General features: G+C 38.2%; 2 protein-coding genes across 2 annotated transcripts in view; both read left to right on the forward strand.

Annotated features, from left to right (window-relative positions):
* LOC128097946 (zinc finger protein 431-like) overlaps positions 1 to 15,063 on the forward strand; it is a 49,195-nt gene extending 34,132 nt beyond the window's left edge. The window contains exon 4 of the mRNA XM_052718851.1: positions 563 to 15,063. Coding sequence (XP_052574811.1) covers positions 563 to 2,264 — 1,702 coding nt within the window. The 3' untranslated portion in view covers positions 2,265 to 15,063. The remainder of the gene's footprint in view (positions 1 to 562) is intronic.
* The window catches only part of LOC128097947 (zinc finger protein 431-like), a 155,508-nt gene that overhangs the window by 34,103 nt on the left and 102,582 nt on the right, over positions 1 to 18,823 (forward strand). The gene's annotated exons all lie outside the window — the stretch shown is intronic.

Consider the following 18,823-nt stretch of genomic DNA (forward strand, 5'->3'; position numbering starts at 1 on the left):
GAAACAGAAATTCAAACTGTGAATTCAATGTGGAAACCTTTTTTTTTTCATTCTCCTTTTACTATGTGTATCATATGTCTCTCTGGATACAAGCCACATGAATAGGGAGATGGAAAGATGTAACATACCTCTCAGAACAATTATAATATTTGTAGACGTCCCCACATTTAATATACTTATACACTTGATTCATGTAATTGGCTTTCCACCTTCACTGTAGTATGTAGTATGACTCACAGTATAAGAAAATTTATGAAAGCAGTAAGTGCGTTAAAGATGGGTTTTTCCAGTTTTATTGAAATATGTGATAAATCTCCTATAGAAAAAGGTCCTGTAAATGTGAACCATGTAACAAAGACTCTTACTATCACAGGTATCTTCAAAGATGCAGAACAACTCCTAATAAAGGGAAACAACATGAGTGCAAAATTAGTGATAAAATTTTAAGACCTGATTCCTTTTTACAACTGGAACAAATTGTAAAACTAATTCATTCAGGTATAAAGATTCAAGAGAGTATCGAATGTGGCAAAGCCTTTACATATGCCAATTATTCTTGCAGGCATGAAAGAATTCCTACTGGAGAGCAACCTTCTGAATCTACTCAATCTTTTACAGCCTTTGCTCATCACTGTACTTCTCAAAGGCATAAAACAACACATACTGGAGAGAAACAGTATGAATGTGATCAGTGTGGTAAAGGCTTTGTGTATTACACTAATCTTCAAAGTCACAAAAGAACACATACTGGAGAAAACACTTATGAATGCAATCAGTGTGGTAAAGCCTTTGCAGACCAAAGAAGACTCCATATACATAAAAGAATACATATTGGAGAGAAGCCCTATGGTTGTAATCAGTGTGATAAAGGATTTTCACAACTCAGTGTTCTTCAAGTGCATATGAGAACACATACTGGAGAGAAACCCTATGAAAGTAATCAGTGTGGTAAAGACTGTTCACAATTTAGTCATCCTCAACTGCAAGAAAGAACACATACTGTTGAGAAAGCCAATGAATGTAATCAGTGTGGTAAAGTCTTTGCACGTCCCAGTGATCTCAAAATGCACAAAAGAACACATACTGGAGAGAAACCCTATCCATGTAATCATTGTGGTAAAGCCTTTGCGCGTCATAACAGTCTCCAACTGCACAAAAGAACACATACAGGAGAGAAACCCTATGAATGTAATCAGTGTGGTAAAGCCTTTGCAAATCAAAGAAGACTCCAAATACATAAAAGAATACATACTGGAGAGAAGCCCTATGGTTGTAATCAGTGTGGTAAAAGATTTACACAATTCAGTGTTCTTCAGGTGCATAAAAGAACACATACTGGAGAGAAACCCTATGAATGTAATCATTGTGGTAAAGGCTTTTCACAATTCAGTCATCTTCAACTGCATGAAAGAACACATACTGGAGAGAAACCCTATGAATGTAATCAGTGTGGTAAAGGTTTTGCACGCCCCAGTGGTCTCCAAATGCACAAAAGAACACATACTGGAGAAAAACCGCATGAATGTAAACATTGTGGTAAAGCCTTTGCTACTCACAACAGTCTTGGAATGCATAACAAAACCCATACTGGAGAGAAACCTTATGAATGTAATCATTGTGGTAAAGCTTTTACTCAGCACTATATTCTTCAAAGGCATGAAAGAACACATACAGGAGAGAAACCGTATGTATGCAATCAGTGTGGTAAAGCCTTTGCACGTCACAGTGGTCTTGAAATGCACAAAAGAATACATACTGGAGAGAAACCCTTTGAATGTAAACAATGTGGTAAAGCCTTTGCCCGTCAGAGTAGTCTCCAAATGCACAAAAGAACACATACTGGTGAGAAACCCTATGAATGTAATCAGTGTGGTAAGGCCTTTGCAGAACATAGAAGTCTCCAAATACATAAAAGAACACATACCGGAGAGAAACCTTGTGAATGTAATCAGTGTGGTAAAGCCTTTGTATGTCATAATCATCTCCGAATACACAAAAGAACACATACTGGAGAGAAACCCTATGAATGTGATCAGTGTAGTAAGGCCTTTGTAAGTTCTAGTCATCTTCGAGTACACAAAAGAACACATACTGGAGAGAAACCTTATAAATGTACTCAGTGTGGAAATGCCTTTACCCTTCGAAGTCATCTTCAAAGGCATACAAGAACCCATAGTAGAGAGAAACCCTATGAATGTAAACAGTGTGGTAAAGTCTTTGCTCATTACAGTTCTCTTCTAAGGCATAAAACAACACATACTTGAGGCAAATCCTTTGAATTTTATCTCTGTGTTAAAGCCTTTATATATCACAGTGATCTTCAAAGGCATAAAAGAACCCATACTAGAGATAAACCCTATAAATGGGATACGTGTGGTAAAGGCTTTGCATGTCATATTAATAGAATATATAAAAAAACACAGACTTGAGCAAAACCATATGAAGGTTGTCAATGTAATAAAACCTTGGCATGTTTTGGTAGTATTAGAAATCACAAGTAAAACTCATAGAGAAACACTATGAATGTAGTCATGAAAAAGTTTTGCTCTTCATACAGGAGTAAAACTTTTTGTCTGCAATCAATCTGTTAAAGCCTTTGAGTATTACAATAGTCTTTGAATAATTGAAAAAAATACTGAGGCCTTTTTATTATAAATCATTTGATAAGATCTTTAGCCAACACCCTTACCTTCCGTTACACAAGAATCGAGAGTGTCAAGCATTATGATGTCTGTGTTTATATTGTTGAACCTGAAACCATGGGAAAATGAATTCATGAAGCCTCATGAATTTCAATGATAACATAACTCTTAGATTTAGATTTACATTTCATACTTCTCTTCAATTATATTTAATAAGTAGTTCAGTTGTAAAACTTTATGGATTTGTATTAGTGCCTTTTCTGCTTTTGTTATATAATGTCTACGTCAGCTTGTAAAAAGAGTTTAGTTTGGCCCTTGGTTCCAGAGGGATACAGAATCACCATGAAAGTGGCATGGCAACAGGTATTGGACATGGCATCCTAAGTAGGAAGCTAGGAACTTGTGTCATCCACCTACAGCATGAAGTAGAGATTGGGAAGTGGAAATGATGTGCAGAAATTCTCAAAGCCTTCCACCAGCAATATATTTCCTCCAGCAGGGCAGCATTCCCAAAATCTCCTCATATGATAACACCAGCTGAAAAGGATTGATAACTCTGACTTGAATCCTGAATTCTTGTTTTCTGTTAATGAACCTATTCATATAGTCAAAAAACTCTGTAAGTAACCCTTTAGATGCCTCAACACCTAAGTTAAGGAAATGAATGCTTAAAACAGAAAGCTTCCATGATTAAAAAACTGTTTCAATTTCAATTATGTGATGCCAGTGTGTGCTTGTGTGTGTATGTGTATGCTGATTCCCAAGAAGATTAGACCTTTGGATCTTCTTGTAGCAGGAATTTTAGGAAGTTGTCCCAAATTGGACCCTGGTCCTGGGATTGAATTTTTCGTAACTCTCTAGCCAGGTCTCTATCCTGGCAAATATTAAAAAGCCTATTTACATCATTTTGATGTCAGGAAATAGGGACAAACTTAAGAGAAAAACCCTGTGTAAATGATTTGATAAAGACTTCAGACATCACAGTTGTCTTCAGTATCATGGAAAAAAACCCTTTTTTATTTCTTTTTTGTCATTGTCTTTGTTTTTTTAGAATTTTTTTTTTAAACTTTATGTGCATTGGTGTGAGGGTGTCAGATCTCCTGGAAGTGGAATTACAGACAGTTGTGAAATGCCATGTGTGTGCTGGGAATTGAACCTGGGTCCTCTGGAAGAGCAGCCAGTGGTCTTAACCGCTGGGCCATCTCTCCAGCCCCCTCATCATAGTCTTGAAGTAAGTACATTACCATGTTCACTCAAGACTGCCAGTGGAGATCATTACCTTTTGATTTTTATTTTGAAACATTTATGGTATTTACTGATGTGTGCTATATGTGTGGCAAATCCATTTAATGAAGTTTATTTTGTTACCCTTATATTCTTTCTCTGGAATTTTTTAACTTCTCTTGTGCTTTTACTTAGTAATAGGTATTTTCTGTTTTAATGGATGAATGGGATGCCCTTCATCTAAGTCGTCCATTGTTTATATAAATATCAGGCAATGTTTGATAATACTTTTCAAGTAAGTGTGTGTGTGTGTGTGTGAGAGAGAGAGTGAAAGGCTGGTGGGTAGTTGTTCCTGCTTTTGTTTCTTTCATATTTTCACCAATTCACTTGAGATTTTGTTGTTTGTTATTCAGCCTGGCTTGGATGTCAGTAATTACTCAGTCCAAGGGTAGATGATATACTCCCAATGAGTGCTATTTTGTAAACACTATATAACAGTGTTAATGTTAAAATGAGACTGTAAGAAACATTAAATACCTCATGTGTTTTTAAGCTGTATTTTCTTTTATCTGATAGAGATGTAATAAATGAGAATAATCAATCAAATGTGTATCAAATATCATACATTGTTGTGCTATGCAGATATATACATTTATGCATATGTGTATATATATGTATATAATGTATATTCCATTCTTATTCCTGTCCCCATTAGTTAACCACTTGGCATTTCATCTTGAAGTACTGCCTTTGCCTTCTAAGGGATTTCTCGAGAGATGCCAGATAATATAATAGCAATAAGATATGTTTTTAACAAACATTGATAGTATGTGTTTAATGTGATTATGGCTTTGTGAGCCATGGCAGAATAGCATTGGGAGGGCTCCTGGTCACTAAAGCAGTCACCCCAAGTTTATTCTTCATGGGATTTTTATCCATCAGCAAAGAGAGAGGCAAAAGACTGTAGATGTAATTCAGTTTAGATGTAGCCAACGGTTTTATCTGACAAGAAACACAGAGCCAATTCAGAGAAGAAAGCCAAGAGGTCAGAGCCAAGAGCCTCACCCTTCCTGATTCAGGGATCCTCCTCAGCCAAGAGAGCTCTCCGAAAGAGAGCCCTACTTCCTGTGTGTCTGTCTCTATAGTCTCCTTGTTCTGGCTTCTCATTGGTTGTAAACCCAATCATGTGACTGCCTCGTCACTGCCTGTATGTACCGCCCTCCAGGTCCTTAAAGGTGTACGCCACCACTGCCACGCACTTGCTATGGCTCTAATAGCTCTGACCCCCAGGCAACTTTATTTATTATACCACCACATTTCCCCTTTTCTAATTTAATAAAAAAGAAAAAAAAGAAAAAGGTTATAACTAACAAAAGAAAAACTACATACAAAAGTACAATAACTATACACAATATATACAAGTAATAAATGTCTAAATAATTTCTAGTCCATTCTTCTTGGCTGTGTATATATGGCTTCATCTCAGCATCCCGATCTTCACATCCCACTGTCAAATGCCATATTCTGTAGATCTCCGAAGGGTTTGAAGATGACCTGTCTAAAATATATCTGCTCAATTTTTAAAACATATCTAATATGACTACAAGTTCCATTGTAATGTCTAACTACTAACTCATTTCTCTATATCCTAATAGTTGGTAATAATAACATTCAAGGATCAGAAAATTGCATTGTTAAATGAACGGTATAAGTACAATTAGAAATATACATATAGCATTTTCTAACAATATCAATTCCAACATATATAACTTGTATACAATATAAAACAATCCAATCCAATGTAAAATATTTAAAACTAGTAATTGTCTTTTTCTTCTTCTTTCTTTCTTTCTCTCTTTTTTTTAAACAAGAACCTTAAATCTAATCTCCTTTGCTTAGCCTTTTTCCTAACCCTTGACAACAACTTGCAACCAACCCCCTAAACAAGGAAAATTATCCCAGACCCAAAACCCATTAAAAAGACCAAAAACCACCTGCCCCACACCACCTCTTTGGGAATGTGGACGTCGTATCCTTAAAATTGCTTCCTGCTGGGTATGGGCGAAGTTATCTTTATCCTGAAAGAAAAATTTTAGGTTAATTGTCAAATTCTAGGAAAGGTAACCATATCCTTCATTATCCAGTCTGTGTATAATGCCAAAGTTCAGGGTTTATCTCAAGTCCTTATTCAAGTAGTCTTTGAGACTGGATCATCTCAGCTAGTCATCTCAAAATTACTCTGAGCACCTTGTAGTTCAAAGCTGATCAGTTGTCTCATTTGTCCAGTGCTCTTCAGATTCCTTAACCTTCATTCTCCTAAAAGACAAAACCAAAAACCTTTCCCCAAGACTAATTTTGGGGATGTTCCTTTTTGGCAAGTTATTATCTGATTAAATGAAAAGACATGCATTACTGGTATAAGTTAGTTTAAATTGGATGTTCATGTTGGTTGATGAACTATCACCTCCTCTAATTAAGAGGTTTCTATTGTTCAAATCGAACCTTTATCAATTTTGATGGTACCCACGACTTATCTTCTCCTGTAGAAGCAAAAGCAAAACCTCGTCCCCAACGTAACACATACCCTGGTTTCCATTCTGAGGTCAGCACATCCTTAAAGTATATAGGCTGATTTAATTCTGTAGTTTTTTCTATTATCCAATGTCTCTCTGCAGCTGTTGTTCCTTTCTCATTGGCATTAAGAAAATTCAAAGTTAATAGAGCATTATGCAGTCTGTTTCTGGGGGTTTTTGTTACCCCTTTCTGTTTATTTAGCATATCCTTTAGAGTTCTGTTTGAAATAGAAGTTTGCTAAAAAATTTTCTTTATGTTTTTTCCTGAATTTTCTATTCTCTCTGTTTCATCATCCTGACCAGCATGACTTATTCCAATAGGCATTTGGTTATTTAATTGCTCTGAGTAGGGATTTCCTCTACGACTGCAGGAATGGTTTGAACTGGATTTGCTATTGGGGCCTGCATGAGGCCCCTCTGGGAGTTTCCCGAAGACTGAGGCAAAGGATTACCCTGTCTGTCCCTTGTTGATCTACATTCATTGGTCCAGTGTTTTCCCTTACCACACCTTCTGCATACTCCAGAAGGAAGGGGCAGTCTGTTGCCATTGTTCCTTGAGGAAACATTGTTTCTAGGAATGACCTGTTTACAGTCCCTTTTCAAATGTCCTTGCTTTCCACATCCAAAACATCTTACATTCCTCAAACCTTTTGAAATTGCTTCTCCTACCCACGTATCATCATGCTCATGAGTTTCAACATTAACCGTGTCTCTAATCCAATCTTCCAAAGGTGCAGATCTTGCCTTTAACGGCCTGATTATTGTTTTGCATGCTGCATTCGCATTCTCAAAAGCCAAAGTTTCAATTATTATCTTACCAGCTTCTGAATCCGGGACCATTCTCTTTACTGCTGAAGCCAGGCTTTGTAAAAAATCTGTGAAAGATTCTTTTGGGCCTTGTACAACCTTTGTAAATGACTCAGTTTTTTTTTCCTGGTTCCTCAACTCTGTCCCATGCATTCAAGGCTGCTGTTCGACATAAAATTAAGGTTTGGACATCATATAAACATTGTGCTGGTGCTGAAGCATATTGACCTCCAATAAGCTGATCCTGGCAGACTTGTATTCCTTTATCCCTCCACTGTTTTTCTATGTTTTTAGCTTCATCCTTGAACCAAGTTAGCCACTGAAGCCTTTGACTGGGTTCCAGAACAGCTTGTGCCAGCTCCCGCCAATCCTGTGGTACAATCCTATTATATGTTGACCAAGAGTTTAACATTCGCTTTACATATGGAGAATGCATGCCATAAGATACTATTGCCTCCTTAAACCTTCGTAAATCTAACATTTCGATTGGAGCCCAAATATTTTGTGTAGTCATTTGATCAGGCAACTGCTGTACGGTTACTGGACAAACTAAGGGTGACTGTGTGAAAACAGGCTTTCTTTCTGTAACCCTATGATCCAATCTTGAAGCAACTTCACTGTTAGTTTCTTCTGTCTGAGTTTTTACAGGTGTATCAAATTTTTCTAAAGCTGTCACCCTGGCACTTAAATTGACTATCTTCTTAAATAGTAAAATAAGAATAAATATAGTAATAAAATGCATAATTCTATCAACATTAATCTTCTCATATAGCTGTTTCATTGTCAGACTGTCTAAAATTGTAAACAAGGCCCAATTTTCTTCCAATGAACACAGAAAGCCCTTTTTTTTTTTAAAATGTGAAGAAAAAATTCTCTGTTAAATAGTTTCCTTTAAAATATTGGATAACTAAGTCCTCGTAGAACAGTACAAATCCGAGGGAATTTCAAAACAGCCACCTAGTGTCCGAGGTGTGAATCCAGCTCAGCAGTTAAATGGTTTTTAACGGATTCTTGTCACGTTGGGCGCCAAATGTAGATGTAATTCAGTTTAGATGTAGCCAACGGTTTTATCTGACAAGAAACAGAGAGCCAATTCAGAGAAGAAAGCCAAGAGGTCAGAGCCAAGAGCCTCACCCTTCCTGATTCAGGGATCCTCCTCAGCCAAGAGAGCTCTCCGAAAGAGAGCCCTACTTCCTGTGTGTCTGTCTCTATAGTCTCCTTGTTCTGGCTTCTCATTGGTTGTAAACCCAATCATGTGACTGCCTCGTCACTGCCTGTATGTACCGCCCTCCAGGTCCTTAAAGGCGTATGCCACCACTGCCACACACTTGCTATGGCTCTAATAGCTCTGACCCCCAGGCAACTTTATTTATTATACCACCACAAAAGACTTCCCCTTTTCAAAGACACAATGGCTCAAAGTACAAACAAGTGTAAACACCCCCTTAATTCTCAAAATATCTAGTATCCACTCCTTATGGAAAAACATACTGTAATTAGGCCTAGAAGTATAATACACCTGGTAACCATGCCTTTGGCCAAAACATCCTATTATTCAACCATATGGGGCAAAACAAGCATAGCATCCCTGACCTTGAGCCAAAATTAAATAAGGTCACACTATGGAGACTCTGTGGCCCTTACATCATTTCTGCCTCTAAGCCCTGAGATATTCCCATCACTGTTTTCTAATTAATGGCCTCTTTTTACTTTAACAGCAGTTACTGTTTGAATGTGACCTATGTTTAGCTGACGGACTTCCTAACTAGGAAGCAAAGGGTTGGCTTTACTAGTCACTGACTATGTAATGGAATTATGGATACAAGGGACACCATATCTTGGAATGGGAAATTGAATTGCTCTGACAAACTGGAAGACTTTCTACAAAATAGAAATTTAATCACACTAGAGCCCTCTCTGCCCCTAGAATGGAAGGGCTGAACTGGGAAGGCTTATACTGACTCAATCATTAGATTTCTGTTCATCTAGTAGAGAAGCTGCTATTGTCCTGAGACCCAACAGGGTGATACTAGCTATTGAGGGTCTATGGGCAAGCTTAGCAATAAGGAGCACCAGTGGGAGGTATATTTGTGTTTTTGTTTGTTTGTTTGTTTGTTTGTTTTTCTAGAGTTCTTCTCTGGTGTTGCTTTAGGGAGCTATGAGGATCACCATAAACCATGATATGGTGAGTGGGGAGTACATGGTATTCTGTGCAGGATAAGCATGTTTGCTGCCCTATCAGATATACTGGAGTTAAAGGCCCATGAGACAGTCTAGTTCTGTTGGTCCATGTGTTGACTTGGCAAGTGGCCCTTGAACTTTAAGCCTCCCTGTGTGTGCATTCCCTAGGGACAGGGAGGCTGTGCAAACATGTCCATTGAAGATGTGTTGTTTAAAGTATCACTCTCCAGTGTGTACACATAGGCATTGCCTTTGGTGTGCAGTAGGAAGACAGATTGAAAAACTGAAGGTCTTGTGTGTAGAAATTCTCAACATTGCATTCCACATTCAGTTTTACATTATAAGCCATCATTCAGAAATATTTGTTTAGAATGCTTTAACTTTCCTCTATCACCAGCCACAATGGCATGATTCAGGGAAATTAAATTCCAGGGAACAAATGGAATTTCTGAGCTGTGAAGGTATCTTTGGTGTTTATGGGGTTGGGCAGGTGGGTAGGCCAGATTCCACATTTTGTGCATTGATCTATATGTCAGGAAGCACACATTCTTCAAATTTGTTTTGGTGTTTTGACATCAGTTAGTTTAGTTTTTGCCTAAAACCACAATGGGGAATAAAGGGATACATGGCTATAGCCAACCTTTTTGATCCACTTCAATTTCCAGAGAGAACTCTTAGAGCATGGGACCTCTCTATTTGGAAGAGGAATCAGTAGTAGCTGGAAGATCAAAAATATAGCAGTTTAGGCATCACTTTGAGTTACTATTGTGGGAGTTGTGAAGTATATGTTTATTTAATTTCTATACACATAAAATCATAAGTAACATTGATTAAGTTCCTTTTTTTTTTTTTGTAAATTTTTCTTGGTTCAGTTTCCTTAAGTCTTTTGATGAAAGCTTGACTATATTTTTGTGGTTTTGATTTTGACTTTTTCTCTATCTCCTTATTCTCTCAGAAATATTGTACACATTCTTGATTGTTGTAGATTTGTGTTAGGTATAAAAGTCACATGTCAACATGTGTACCTTTTTTTCCTTAATCCTATTGAGAATTCTGAGTTTATCTACATGGAACATAGCTTTGGAATGGGCTTTCTGGTTATAAGTTACTGGGAATTTTCTGTGTATTTTATTAACTTTATGCTCTAAATTGAACATACCCAACATCTTTTTGTTGTTATTGATAATATAATAGTGTTCTTTGCAAAACTATAAAATGGCAAAAGATATTATTCTATATAATCATTTGTTTAGCAAACTACAGTAACTCTGACAATGAAACTGATTTGAAACAATGAACAAAGACATAGAAAGTGGGCTACAGTAGTTTCATGACATAGAATGCATTGTTATGTTATAAAAGATATCCTATTGAGATAGCAAAAAGAATGAAAGTGAAACATGCTCCAGAATTTATCAACGAATATGAGTGTGACATGTGATTGTACAGTAGCATGCAAAGTAAATTTTTTTTTTTTTTTTGGTTTTTCGAGACAGGGTTTCTCTGTGTAGCTTTGCGCCTCTCCTGGAACTCACTTGGTAGCCCAGGCTGGCCTCGAACTCACAGAGATCTGCCTGGCTCTGCCTCCCGAGTGCTGGGATTTAAGTCATGCGCCACCACCATCCGGCCTGCAAAGTAAATTTTGATAATAGTAGTTTGGAATTTTCTACAGATATCAACTAAAATTAGCTAAAATCATGTTTCATTGTAATAGTTGATATAAAATCACACATATTGTATGTATTCTGATGCATTTGGACACATTACCTACACCCAGGCAACCCAGTTACTAAAACAACAGAAAACCATGTTCTTCAGGCATTCTCTTTCCATGTGGTGATGTGTGTTTATAGTATACAGAGTTCTCATAAAATGATAGAATTGCTATGGATTCCAGCATTCTTCTCAATATATTTTCTATACAATTAAAATTAGTATTAACAAGTATCAGAATTTTTATGCTCATAGCTGCTATATTGATGGCAGTCAAAATATGAAAATAACCTAAATTTTCTTTTTATTTTTTCTTTTTGGTTTTTTGAGACAGGGTTTCTCTGTGTAGCTTTGTGCCTTTACTGGATCACGCTCTGTAGACCAGGCTGGCCTTGAACTTACAGAGATCCGCCTGGCTCTGCCTCCCAAGTGCTGGGATTAAAGGCGTGCGCCACCACCGCCTGGCTGAAAATGTAACAAAGTTTCATTTGTTGATGACAAGCTTGGGGCTTCAAGAAGACAAAGTGCTAAATGAATAAAGAAAATAGCAATGGCTAAAGGATTATACACTTATAAAGGACTCACAGTCAGTGCTTTATTGGCCATGAAACTGCATATAGTAACAACTTGTGCTGTGTTACCTCACTTCTTAGTCCCACCTGATTTTCTGATTTTCATCTTTAATGCACTCTCAGTTGTCAAGGTGATGTGAGCTCCAGGCATCTTGTCTATACCACAGGTGGCAAATGAAAATTAAGGGCAGCAAGAAGACAGAATCTAGTGAAAGCAATCTCTTTCAGAGGGTTTTCCCAACATTTATTTAGTTAGGTGGAGAACTATGAAACATCAAGCTTTTTGTAGCAAGAGTTAGTATGGAGATGAGATGCAATTGAGCTATTGAAATTTGTAAAAATGCAAAATTTTGCTTTATTTCAATGTAATGAGAGCTTTCTGCTAGTGATTCATACTACATGAAAAGGTAAAAGTGAGGTTAAGAAACAGACTGATTTGTTTTAAATTAAATAATGACAATAAATTATAGTCTAACAAATATGTTATATGCTTAGACAATAACTCATCTGTTTGTTTTCTTATCAAATAACCTTTCTTAAATGGTAACACATTCATTTTTACATTGGAGGATGTGCTTAAACATTTAACATTTTAATGTGTCAGTCTTTATATGTTTAATGTATGATATAATTTATGTAGCATTACTTTATTACATTTTATATGTATTCATATATTTTAAATATTTATTCACATGTCAGTTTCCTTAATGAAATCAAGAGTTTTTTTAGATTTAAATGAGCAATAACCTCTGTAATTCTATAATCCAAAGTAGTAAAAGATAACACAAGATAATGATCTCTGTTTGTTTCCTGCATGACAGGAATATTGTCACATTGCTGACAATAAAAATTCTCATTTCACAGATCTGGACAAGGCCTAATAATGAGCTTGAAATAAACTCCTATGTTATGGTCACCATCTACACACACAGAACAAGAACTATATGTTTCTGTCCCTTTCTTCACTACATTACTTCTCTTTTTTCATGATTGATTCCTTCCTTGTTTGCATTTTCAGTTAGAAAATATTTACTTCTTTATTAATTGAAAATAGATTATTCTCTCACACAATACATTCTAATCAGAGTTTCTCCTTCCTCCACTCCTATAACCTGTCCACCTCCCCTCTTCCCCAGATCTACTTCCCCTCTTTTGTTTCCTCTTTCGGAAAAAGCAGACCTCCAAGAGAGAATATACAAACATGACCAAACAAGATACAGTAAAATTCAAAACAAAGCAAAACCTTCACATTGAGGCTGCAAAAGGCAAGGCAATAGCAGGAAAAGAGTCTCAAGCACAAGAAAAATTCAAAATGATACCTGCTACCTCTGTTAGGATTCCCATATAACACTAAGCTAACAGTTATATATGCAGAGTGCCTGGTGCAGACCCATGTAAACCCCATAATTGCTATTTGAGTCTCTGTGAATTTGTGGTCATCCATGTAATGTAAGGCATGGGTCCCCTCCCATGGTATAGGCCTAAAGTTAAACGAATCATTGGTTGGACCCTCTCACATGTTTTTGCATATCTTGCAGGCAAGACAGTATAATTGGCGGGTTTGGTAGCTGGGTTGGTGTCCAGATTGCTCTTTCTGTAACCTCTAGAGTATCTTGTGTCAAGGAGACTAGAACATAGGCATGAAAGCTCCAAGGCTGCACCTGTGCAACCTCTGTACATTCAGTGAGCCGTGTGGAAGTTATCTTGGGAATTGAGTCCATGCTGTCATTTTTCAGAGAGCAACCTCTCCTGGCCTTAGTCTGGATCATTTAGGGATCTTTAGAAATCAGCCAACAACTTCACTTTACGAAACCAGGTACCACCATTACTAGTAGTCCTCACTAGATTCACCCTCACCAATTCCTGGAAGTTACCAGTGCGCTAGGTTTCCACATTAACCCTTAATTGCCCCCCTAATTCCATGTGTCTGTCTCTGCACTGTTTCTCCATATACACACCTGATCCCTCTTGTTTCTGCTCTCATTCACTACCAAGCCCACCCACAGAATCTATTATATTTACCCTTTCTAGAATCCATAATTCACTCCTATAGCTCTCCTCTATACTGAACTTTTCTGTGTTTGTTGACTGAAGCTTGATTAACATTTACCTAATAGCTAATAACTATGTATTAGTGAATACATACTACATTTGTCTTTCCAGTTCTGGATTAGGTTAACTCACTCAAAATGATTTTAGTCTAGTTGTATCCATTTGCCTATAAATGTCATGATGTCCTTATTTTTAACAGCGAATTAATACTCCATTGTGTAAATATACCACATTTTCTTCATCCATTCCTTGTTTGAGAGATGTCTAGGTTGTTTCCAGGTTGTGGCTATTATAAATAGAACTACTGTGAAAATAGTTGACCAAGTGTTCTTGTGGTATGACTGAGCATCCTTTGGGTGTATGTCCAAGAGTGTTATAGCTGGGTCTTGAGGTAGATTGATTCTGAGTAACTGCCATATTGATTTTCATAGGGTTGTAAAAGTCTACTCCCATCAACAATGGTAGAGTTGCTCCAAATTCTCACCAACATGAGCTGTCACTTGTGTTATTGCTCTTAGCTAGTCTGATGGGTGTGAGATCAAATCTCAGAGTTGTTTTGATTTGTATTTCCCTAAGGGCTAACAGTGTTGAACATTTCTTTAAGTTTTTCTTATTTTTTCTTTTTTTATTCAGAAAATTTATTTGTTTTACATTCCAACCAGAGAACCTCCTCCCCTCCCTCTTCCCAACCCCCAGCCTTTCCTCTCAAAGCCACCCTCCATCCCCACCTCCTCAAAGGCAAGACCTACCTTGGGGAGACCGCAGAACCTGACATACTCATTTGAGGCAGGTCCAAGCTCCTCCTCCTGCATTAAGGCAGTGTGAGGTGTCCCACCATAGGCAGTGGACTCCAAAAAGCCCACTCATGCACCAGGAATGGATGCTGACCCCACTGGCAGGGGACCCTGTAAGCAGATCAAGCTATACAACTGTCTTGCCTATGTACAAGGCCTAGTCCAGTCCCATGAAGGCTCTACAGCTATTGGTCCACAGTTCATGAGTTCTTACTACTTTGGTTTAGTTATCTTTGTATGTTTCCCCCTCATGATCTTGATGCCCTTTGCTTATAGAATCTCTCTTCTCTCTCTTATACTGGACCCCTGGAACTTGGTCGGCCTGGTGCTTGGCTGTGGTTCTCTGCATCTGCTTCCATTGGTTACTGGATGAAGGCTCTATGATGACAGGGTATTCATCATATCATACTGATTGGTTGCAGTGACTGTGAAATTAATAATTGATGGGGGAAGTTTCTTCCACTGAGGCAAGTAAGGCCAAAAACACTGGGCCACGCCTTAAGGACATGTGCAGAGGACACTCTGGCCAGGAGAAACCTGACCCATAAGCTCCAGACCAAAATCTGATAACATGCAGCCCAGAGCCAAACAAGGCATGCCAAACCAGCTGGAAGCAAAGCCTGCCAAAAAGTACACACATAAATACCTCACCCCTTTGTTTAGTAAATGAGATTGCTTGCATATCTCCCAGAATCTGTGCTGTTGATTCTGCATCTGTCAACACTCTGTCCTCAGGATCAGAGACAGCAAGACTACTTGCAGAGCAAGCAACACTTCACCGAGGGTGGCAATATCACTAAGAAAGTTGTGCTTTGCTGGATAAGAGCTAGCTGAGCATGAGACAATGACAAAGCAAGAGGAAACCAGGAAATCATGTTTCCATGAGGTTTTGCCTTCAGTTACTAACTTGAGTTTATATCCTAAGTTCCCACAGTGATGGACTTTGACCTGAGGGTATCAAGCAAATAAACCCGTCCATTACCTGAGTTGCTTTTGGTTAGAGAATTGAATCACGGCAACAAAGAAGCAAATTAGAATGAAAAATGGTACCACAAAAGTCATTTTATTACTACAAATAGCCTGGAAATATTGTCTTGTGGAAGAATGTTGAATATATCAGGAGTTTTGATAACAAAAGGATGGAAAGTGTACATGGGGCTTAAATGGCTATTGCTGTAGGACCTGGAAAATGGGAGGGTCAATATTATTCCATATATTTGAGGTCAAGATCATAAGGTCTCATTGGGGAATAGTCTCCAAGAAAAATTAAGCTAGCAGTCATTTGTGTGATATTTGGCCCAAAATGTTTTTTATTCTGCACAGGTCCTGCAAAATTGAGTGAGGCAGAATTCAAAAGCAATTGTCTGATTTCTTAGACAGAATATTGATTCTATGGGATGGTTATTGCTGATGAATCATTCAGGTCTACAGTGAACATGAACAACAAGTGAGATAAAAAGAAATGCAAAGTCTGTGGTTGTAGAGGAAAAACAGCACTAGGTAGATTCAGATAGAAGTCCAATAGTGAATCAGGCAGGAATTTTCAAGATAATCACCATTAAAGGCTCTTGCTCTACAGTGTAAGCCGAGCAATCACTCCTTAATTTGGAAGAATTTTTCAGATGGAGGGCAGTTGTGTACTTTTTAGTAAGTAAGGCTTTTTAAAGTAGTGCAGTGCATACAAGGACAATCAAACTGGCTGGGTACTATTAAGCTGCGTTGGTTACCTCAGTGAGATAGTGAAAACCTGAAAGCAGTTACGAAACAATGAAACTTAAGTATGAAATTCAGAGGAATGTTTTGATTGATAACAGTGCAGCCGCAGCTATTTTTCATTTAATGTTCTTTCATAAGACGTAGAGAATGGGTGAAATGATTTTTAACCCTAAAGCAGTGTGATATATCTCTAGTTGTTCTAATCTCAGGTCTCTTGAAAACTCAATTAAGAGAATGGCTTCAAACCAAGCTGGAGAAATATGAAACAGGGTTTTTTTGGGAATGAACAGTGACACTAAGTGATGAAATAGCTACAGCACAGTTACAACTCAGTATTTCTAGCTCCTTTAATATTTTCTCAGTCATTTTATTGATAGCCCTAAATGAAGACCACATATTTAATTTGTGGTATATTTAGTTTTGACTTTAGCAACTTTAAAAAACTGATCAATGCAGCAAACCTGCCCTCTGAACACCACACATTGCCTAGTTATCAAATCACAGGCATTTATGAACACAAGGAGCACTGGTCCTCAAGAAACAAGTCAGAGAACCTGATGACCTTGTAAGTGTGGATGATTTCTTTTTTTGGAGGAATACCCAGGGTGATGTTCATGGAGGCTCAGGGTGTTCAGGGTAATCTCAGTGCCTTTCTTGACAGTTCTCTGTGCACAGTGAGCACATACTGCAGATCCTGGCTCCATCTGTGTTCCAGAAATAAGGGAACAGAAGAGGATAGGATGCACCAAAGGAAAGTTCCCCAACAATGCTGGGGACAGACTTCTGGATACTGCTTCTTAAAAGGAAATATTTAGATTCTGTTGGCTTTAGTATAGAAATATCAATGAGCAGATATTGTTTGTGCCAGAGAAAGAGCCTGGAACAGCTTAGAACACATACCAGTAGAAGAGTAAGATTGTCAGAGGGTCTCACAGTGTGACTAAATTCTGTGTGGTCAGTGTGTGTGTCTTGGGGTCATGTCCACTGTTTATTATAGTTCAAAGTGGTCTGCTTTTACTCTGTACTGAAGGTCCTCAGAGACCTGGAATCTGCCATCCATAATACAAGCTTCCTTATGGTCAAAAGACATTCAGGATATTCATTTGCAAGTCCTTCCATGTAGAAAAGCTTCTAGCCTACAGTCCAATTGGAGACTCCAGAGTCAAGGCACAAATCTGCTCTTATCCTGGAAATCATGGGTAGTGTGCTTGTTAGCCAAACTAGAGCCAACTGGGAATAGGGACTCATAATGTGGAATTAATTTGATCAGGTTGACTCTGAGCATGTCTGTGGGTTTTATTGACTGTTTATTGAGAGTGGCACTATCATTTCATTGGCTGGGACCTAAATTGTGTAACAGTGAAGAAACCTGGAGAAAAAGCAGAGACAAGCAGGCAGCCTGGGTGCATTTGTATCTTTCTACTTTTGACTGTGGATGTGATGTGACTAGCTGAGTTTATTCCTTGACTTCCCCAAGATGGATTAAAACCTGGAAATGTGGGCTAAAGTCAATTCTTCCTTTCCTAAGTTGCTGAGCCTGGAACCTGTATGTAATGAAGATGCTAAGACACCAGTCTCTGACACTGGGGTGCTGTGGGATGTTCCGTATGGCAAATGTGTTGGTCAATAAATAAAACACTGATTGGCCATTGGCTAGACAGGAAGTATAGGTGGGACAAGGAGGAGAATAAAGCTGGGAAGTGGAAGGATGAGTCAGAGAGACACTGCCAGCCGCCATGATGACAAACAGCATGTGAAGATGCCGGTAAGCCACGAGCCATGTGGCAAGTTATAGATTAATGGAAATGAATTAATTTAAGGTGTAAGAACGGTTAGCAAGAAGCCTGCCATGGCCATACAGTTTGTAGGCAATATAAGTCTCTGTGTTTACTTGGTTGGGTCTGAGTGGCTGTGGGACTGGCAGGTGAGAGATTTGTCCTGACTGTGGGCCAGGCAGGAAAACTTAAGCTACACTGGGGTTTCCAGAAGTCAGGGAGACATGAAAGTAATGAATACCATGCTCAGCAGCAGCACATCACTACCAGAGCAGGAGATCCTTCTTCCTTCTGAGCTCAACCCTGTGTTTCTCAAGTCACTATATTACAAAAACACACAGACACCCATTGACTCAGACAGCATATTACCCTACCCAGAAATTGCTCAACATAGTGTCTTGCCATATCAAGTGTTACCATAATTTCTTCTATTACATAAAACAAGGTCAACTTCATTGGAAATTATTTTTTCTATGGATTTCCTGACCCTAAAAATTTTGAAATGCGGAGAAATGGATTTGGAATTACAGCCCTAAAGATGAATCTCAACCTTATGGTGTACCCTTCCTTAGAGGTCAGGAGAGACACCTTAAAGGTCAAATCAAAGAGGCACTTTACCTGCCAGGTGGTAGGTGGACATAATAAGTGGCAATCTGTCCACTATTGTCTTTAGTTCTAGGCTGACCTCTAACTTCTGTGCTTCCACAGAAAGATCTGTGGAAACTGATCTTTGACAAACTTCTTCCTTTAAAAATATACACAAGCAATTAGAAT

This window comes from Peromyscus californicus, unplaced genomic scaffold (genome assembly GCF_007827085.1).
Source record: "Peromyscus californicus insignis strain IS unplaced genomic scaffold, ASM782708v3 Scaffold_5__1_contigs__length_169319896, whole genome shotgun sequence".
NCBI lineage: Eukaryota > Metazoa > Chordata > Mammalia > Rodentia > Cricetidae > Peromyscus > Peromyscus californicus.